Source organism: Danio rerio, chromosome 14, assembly GCF_049306965.1.
Source record: "Danio rerio strain Tuebingen ecotype United States chromosome 14, GRCz12tu, whole genome shotgun sequence".
Taxonomy (NCBI): domain Eukaryota; kingdom Metazoa; phylum Chordata; class Actinopteri; order Cypriniformes; family Danionidae; genus Danio; species Danio rerio.
The window spans coordinates 43,675,001-43,682,668 of NC_133189.1; the positions used below are offsets into that span (position 1 = coordinate 43,675,001).

At 36.1% G+C, this 7,668-nt stretch overlaps 1 protein-coding gene across 2 annotated transcripts in view; it reads right to left on the reverse strand.

Moving 5' to 3' along the window:
- Positions 1–2,327, reverse strand: part of glra4a (glycine receptor, alpha 4a) — a 77,772-nt gene extending 75,445 nt beyond the window's left edge. For both annotated transcript variants that reach the window (XM_073921714.1, XM_005169598.6), the window contains exon 1: positions 1,976–2,327. Coding sequence is in view for 1 of the 2 variants with exons in the window: in XM_005169598.6 (XP_005169655.1) it covers positions 1,976–2,043 (68 nt within the window). In the remaining variant the exon portion in view is untranslated. The remainder of the gene's footprint in view (positions 1–1,975) is intronic.
- Between the last annotated feature and the right edge of the window lie 5,341 nt (positions 2,328–7,668).

Consider the following 7,668-nt stretch of genomic DNA (forward strand, 5'->3'; position numbering starts at 1 on the left):
AATCTTCTGTTCACTCCTCAATAGAGCGTCTCTCTCTCTCTCAGAAATGGATGCTCGTCGCTAGAGCCGGGCTTTGGGATTATGCAAATTTACCTCCAGCTTGTGCACACCTGGATGCAATAGGGCATGAAACAAGGAGTGCACTCGCTGCAAAACTTTTCACTTTTTATATGCATTCAGACTGAGATGGTGTGGAGAAAATTGCATTTTTGGACAGTTATTCTGTGTATGTTAGATGCTTTACATTACTGGATGTCTTCCTTTCTTCAGTTTAACCCTTTAAGTGGCACTACTTGAATTGAATAAATATACTGACACAACTCTGATAAATAGTATGATAAACTATGATAATGATAACCTATGGATTAAAGGTCAACCAGGTGGTTATGATGCCTGTTAAAGGGTTAAAAGAGACAACTCATGATTTATATAGCACATGAATTGTTTATGTATTTCTTGTGCTCTTAAAAATCATGCTTGTTTTTTGTGTGCTGTTGGATTGTGTTTAGTGCTTTGTTAGACAGAATATTATAAGTGTAAAAGTGTCATTTTTAAGTTCGCTTTTTATCTGTAATTAAAAATAAAAATACAAAAATACAGAATTTCTCTATAACAATACAGAATTTCTGTAGAAAAATACAGAATTTCTCAAAAAAAAATACAGAATTTCTCTAGAAAAATACAGAATTCCTGTAGAAAAATACAGAATTTCTCAAAAAAAAAAAAAAAAAAACTGAATTTCTCTAGAATCATACAGAATTTCTCAAAAAAAATACAGAATTTCTCAAAAAAATACAGAATTTCTCAAAAAAAAATACAGATTTTCTGTAGAAAAATACAGAATTTATTCCCTTTTTTGGACTGATATTCTGCGTGAGTTAGATGCTTTACACAATTGGATGTTTTCTTTTTCTTTCTTAAATGTAAAAGAGATATCACATGATTTATATAGCACAGGAATTGTTTATGTAGTCCTGCTGTGCTCTTAAAAATCATGCTTGTTTGTGATTAAGTGAAGCTTCGCTGTGAGATTTGTGCTGTTGGTTGGTGTTTAGCACTTTGTAAAACAGAATATTATAAATAAATAAAAAAGTGTCTTTTTTAAGTTCTCTTTTTTTTTATCTGTAATCGAAAATAAAAATACAAAACTACAGAATTTCTGTAGAAAAATACAGAATTCTCAAGAAAAATACAGAATTTCTTTACTTTTTTGTAATGGTAGTGGTGCAAAAATTGGAGGCTTGTTTGATTTTTTATAAAATGTGTTCAGAGAAACATCCAGCATACACTGGGGTCATTTATTATTGTTATTATTATTATTATTATTATTATTATTCATAATTTTATTTAATAATTTAAATAAAAATATTCTGTTCACCAAGGCAGCATTTATTAAATGTAAAAAAGTAAATGTTAAATACTTATTTATTAAATATTTATTTATTACTTATTGTTTGTAGTTTCAAATGTAATTATTACTCCAGTCATTATTGCCTTTATTACTATTTCCCTTATTTATAATAACAACAATAATATTACAGTGATTTCTGAAGGACCATGTGACTTGAAGATTGAAGCAATGAAGCTGAAATATCATTAAAACCACTGGAATAAATTATTAAATTAAATAATAAACTACTTTTGAAGGGTTGTTTTATAGTACAATAGCATTTCACAATTTTACAATTTGTACTGTATTTTTGATGAATAAATGCAGCCTTGGTGAGCAGGAGAAGCTTATATATAACAATGTGTATATATAATGTACCTGCAAAGTTCATTTAAGGGGTTTTCTAATATGTATGATTTCGTAATAAAAACTGGTAAATTTGAGCTTTATCAGCATTAAAAAGTCAGAAATGTGGTCAGTTTTAATTATATATATATTCCATCAGAGACATTATTGACATTATGTACTCTCAAATGCAACAAACACGCATAACTTAAAAATTATAATAACCTCTGCTTGTCTTACCTGATAAAGCCCCCTTGGAAAAAGAAAAAAGACAAGACGTATAAAATCCTTATGACCTGAGGGAGCATTCTCTTGTTCAGTCTCTGTCTGTCTCAGACCGTTTGAAGAACTTACAGTCTACACAATTACCAAATCCAAAGAGGAGCAGGTAAAACTCGACAAGAATGCATTGTCTTGCAAAGTGATCCGAGGCTGTCTGTGAAGAAACTTCTTTGCTTTCCTCCCTGCTCACTTCTGCTGGCTGGAAAATCCTCCACAGTGTCCCCCTCCCTCCCTCAGACGACAGTGAGGATAGGTGAGAGAGCAAGCATGTCTGTGTGTCTGGGTTTGTGTTTTGAAGAGACTATGTGCTTTTCCCTTTCTTTCTCGCTCTTTTTTTTTATGGCCAGCTGCTCGCTCCAGGAATTATAATGGAGAGGATTTAAAGGGCCAGCAGCGCATTTGAAGGCAAGGAGATGCCGTGCGTTGAGCCCACTGAGAAGAAGAGCCGAAAGAGGAGGATATAAGAGATCTGAGAGGGGGATGGAGGTTTTTTTCTGGCTTTATGTTAGTTCTCTCTCCCTCCCTCTCTGTCTCTCTCTCTCTCTCTCTCTCTCTCTCTCTCTCTCTCTCTCCCTCTCTTTCTGGGTATGGAGAACTTACCATGTCTAGCGACTAACAACATGCAAGCTTTCATATAAATATTTAAAACTTGCTTTATAATGTGTAAATACCATGTAACTTGTGATGTTTGGTGTGTATGTGTATATGTGTGTTATTATTCATAAGTTTGTAACTTGTTTTGTAATTTACATATATAAATTATAAGTTTGAGGAGCTCTATTTTAACACATCTAGGCGCAAAGTCTAAAGTGCATGACGCAAAAGCATTAAGTGCATGTGCGAATCCACTTTTGCTTTTTTAAGGATGGAAAAACACCATTTGCACCCTGGGGCATGGTCTAACAGGGTTGTGCTTATTCTCTTAATGAGTTATGGGTGTGTTTTGAGCATAACGTGCATTAAATCAATCAGAGTCTCATCTCCCATTCCCTTAAAATCCTGATTTATACTTCTGTGTCAAGTGATCGGCATGACCCACGACGCATGCAATGTGTGTAGCTGAGCATTAATACTTCTGCACGTTGTTTCTGAGCTCTGCAATAACACTACCGAAACACTAGCTGGCAGTAGGTGTTTATGGTCCTCTGTGTCGAGTTCCTTCACTGGTGTTTTGTTTTTCTGGGAACGCTACCTTTATTTACAAGTGGCTTAAACTCGCTCGTTTTGGGGCTGGAAAAGACTTTGGGCAACACATTTAATCATAAGGTAAACACAAAACAACAGTCTCCATCCGGAGCTCCTTCACAGGACTCGACACTTGTAAACACTAGATGCACAGGACTTGCGCTGCTCTCACCTCCACCCACACATGTCAGCACTACCAAGTCGACAAATCACAGAGCTTGAGCTATGCGTCGTTGCGACGTGAAGTTACATTTTTTGAGTGGTGTGCTTCAGCATCGCTGACGGCCATGGTGAGGGCTATGTGTCCATGCGTAGGCTGCGCCGTAGCATGCACTTGAGGCAGAAGTATAAATCAACCTTGAGTTGGTTGCATTATGCCATGGCACATTTGGTATTTACAATGCAGACTTTGTGAGTGGAAAAGCTGAACACTTCACTAGTGAGAAAACAGTTTAACAGACCATCTGCAGTGCGAGGACAAAGAATAAGCCTCCTCCATTTAGCCTCTTTACTTTCTCTTATCTTTACTCCTTTACTTTCTGGATAAGGAAATTGTGGAAATTCACTCCACTGAAGACATCTATTTAGCCTACATATTTAATTTTGTTTGTTAAGCGCACAGATTTGTTATAAATTTATTTATAAATTCAGATTTAATTTCCAGCAAATTAATAAATGAACTATAATTATAAAGTGTGGTCAAAAACTGAGTTATATCTAAACACACGTCCTATTCTTATACCCCATATGGTGATGCAAAACCCAACAGATGGACAAATGAAAAAATACAAATATCATTCATTAGTTAATTTTCTATTTGGTTTAGTCCCTTTATTAATCTGGGGTCGCCACAGCGGAATGAACCGCCAACTTATCCACCAAATGTTTTACGCAGCGTATGCCCTTCCAGCTGCAACGAATCAATAGGAAGCATCCACACTCATTCACACACACAGACAATTTTAGCCTACCCAATTCACCTATACCCCATGTTTTTTGGACTTGTGGGGGAAACCGGAGCACCCGGAGGAAACCCACGCGAACACGGGAAGAACATTGAAGCTCCACACAGAATGTCATAATGTCACAAATACAAAATATCATGAATAAACCCCCCCAAAAAAGCCCCCCGAGATGAAGAAGACATGGAGGCAGTGGTTTTTATATTTATGTAGAAAATAATAGTTTTTGTAACATTTTAATCATTTAATATTTTATTCATATGTAAAGATATGTGTATATTGCTGTACATCCTGTGTGTATTAAGCAATATGTTAGTGTTTGGACCTGCATAGGCACATTACTAACACCCTCTGCGCTAGACTTCAGATCAGGTTTTAGTTAGTCAATGGTGCAGCCTGTTACAGTTACAGCAATGCGCCAGCAGTGCACCTTAACGCACTTATTTTTAGACCGGAGCACCCATGAGTTCAGAAAGTAGCACAAATAGATTTGCTATTTAAGCAACGTGGTGCAAAATGTGAAAATTACAGTTGCGCTGGTCTGAAAATAGCAACAAATCACACCATACACGTCTTGCGCCGGGTGTATGATAGAGCCTTAAAAGTGGTTTATATGTTTGTTTTTGATTATTTTATTTTATTTTCAAGGGACAGAGGGAAAGTAAGAAAAGTAAGACAGTTGTAATTTTTTATTCTTTATTAAATACTACAATGTATGGTTTTGTTAAATACCAATAAAAATAATTAAAAATAAACTTTAAATTGTGCAATTTTTATATGATTCACATGACAAAACAAATACCATAATTAAAATTTTGTAAAAAAAAAAATAAAAAATAAAAAATGAAAACAAAATATTACAAAATAATAAATAGGAATAAAATATAAATAATATAATGTAATTAAATAATAAATTTTAATGAATTAAATAAAAAAGTAACATTTGAAAACAATCAAAATGACCAGCACTAAACCAGCACAAACCAGCTCAGACTGGTATGAAATTCAATTCAGCAGGGCATGAAGAAAAAAAATGTTTGAAAGGGCTGTTTTTGGCTTTGTAAACTGGTGATGAAAAGGCACCACATGAGAAATTTCATTCTGAATGAAAAATTACTTGTGGCTCCTGACCATCAAATTACCTCAGCTGGAGTCATTTATCTTCTCAGTGGATGACACCGCCGATACCAGCATCTCCTAAGGAGATAAAGGTCTCGCTCTTTTTAATCTTTTCAGAGGGAAACACGTGAGATTAAAACGCTCACCTCTACAATTATCTCTGTGCTCCTGGTGTACAGCGCTTAGCTTATGAAAGATGCATTACAACCTGTTAAAAAGATGAATCAGAAATGTGAAGCTTGAAAACACAAGCAACCCCACTTCATTTATTTCTTTGTTATGACCATGAAATTCACTGCCTCAAAAAGCATTTATCCCTGAGTGGTTCTATCCTAAAAACATTGCTATATATAATGAGATATGTTGTGAAATTGAGCCTATATATCTGAAATGCTGTATATTTGATTTGTTTGTAATGCTCAGGTTGCCAACACTGCTGTTGTACCTTTATGCTGAGCTGACTCTCTGGTTTCCCTTGTGTATGGCGCTCACATGGCTGTAGGCTGACACAAAGACATATGGGGCTGGAGATCCATCCGTCAACACGCTGAGACCAAACACCATGAAGGGGCATAGAAGTGGAAACCAAATATAGTTGAATATCAATTGCTGTGACATCTCTGCCCTATTGGCTTGGCCACAAATCAAGTCAGTAAGCCAGTGGTCTGCACGCGGTATCTGTCTCTGATGTCCTTCACAGCTTCAGCAGTACTGCCTGATTCTTCAGTCTCTCTCCTGTAGCGCTTAGATCTCAATGACTTCACCACCGGTCTATTACTAAGGGTTCATTCTTATCTTGTGTATATAACAGCATCATATGCTTATCTATCTATCTATCTATCTATCTATCTATCTATCTATCTATCTATCTATCTATCTATCTATCTATCTATCTATCTGTCTGTCTGTCTGTCTGTCTGTCTGTCTGTCTGTCTGTCTGTCTGTCTGTCTGTCTGTCTGTCTGTCTGTCTGTCTTTCTGTCTGTCTGTCTGTCTGTCTGTCTGTCTGTCTGTCTGTCTGTCTGTCCGTCCGTCCGTCCGTCCGTCCGTCCGTCCGTCCGTCCGTCCGTCCGTCCGTCCGTCCGTCCGTCCGTCCGTCCGTCCGTCCGTCCGTCCGTCCGTCCGTCCGTCCGTCCGTCCGTCCACCTATTTGTCTACCTTTCATTTTGACAATCAGTTCATCCATCCATCCATCCATCCATCCATCCATCCATCTTTCATTTTGGCAATCAGCCCATCCATCCATCCATCCATCCGTCTGTCTTTCGTTTTGACAATCAGTCCATCCATCTGTCTGTCTTTCATTTTGGCAATCCATCCATCCATCCATCCATCCATCCATCTGTCAATCTTTCATTTTGGTAATCAATCCATCCATCCATTCAGCTTTCATTTTATCCATCAATCCATTTGTCTATCTTTTATTTTGTAAATCAGTTCATCCATCCATCAATCCATCTGTCTCTCCTTCATTTTAGCAATCCATTCTCCAATATAGACCACTATCTATCCATCCATCCATCCATCCATCCATCCAGTTATCTATCCATTCATCCATCTGTCTATCTTTTATTTTGGAAATCAGTCCATCCATCCATCCATCCATCCATCCATCCATCTGTCTGTCTTTCATTTTGACAGTCACTCCATCCATCTATCTGTCTATCTTTCATTTTGGCAATCCATCAATCTATCCATCCATCTATCAATCCATTGACTTCACTGTGAATTGCTGTTCACCAAATGCACTTACAATCATATTAGGGGGTCTCTCCTCACCACCACCAGTGTTTGTTTTATGTCCATAGAATAACATTAAATGACTTAATATGCGGCTGGAAGGGCATCCGCTGCATAAAACATATGCTGGATAAGTTGGCAGTTCATTCCGCTGTGGCGATCCCAGATTATTAAAGGGACTAAGCTGAAAAGAAAGTAAATGCATGAATGGATGACTTGTGTATTACATTTCAGTTCTGGGGCTTGATCAGTTGGGGCATATTTCTTTTCTCAAATAGATGTATATGAAGCTCTTTCAATCCAGTGTATAAAATTACTTATTACTATTTAAATAAATAAATAAATAAATAAATTATATATATATATATATATATATATATATATATATATATATATATATATATATATATATATATATATATATATATTACTTTGCAAATAGACTCAGTTATAGATACAGCCCAAGTAATACTGTAAAAACTATGACAGTATAAATGAAGTAAAAAGATATGTAGACAGCTAGTCAAATTCTTGCCTAACTTAAGAATGTTTTACAGTACATCTAAATTGGCTCTCTATGCAAATATTCTTTTTCTGTCACTTTGAGAGAACCACAAAACTCCCTATTTGATTATGGTGCGTATAA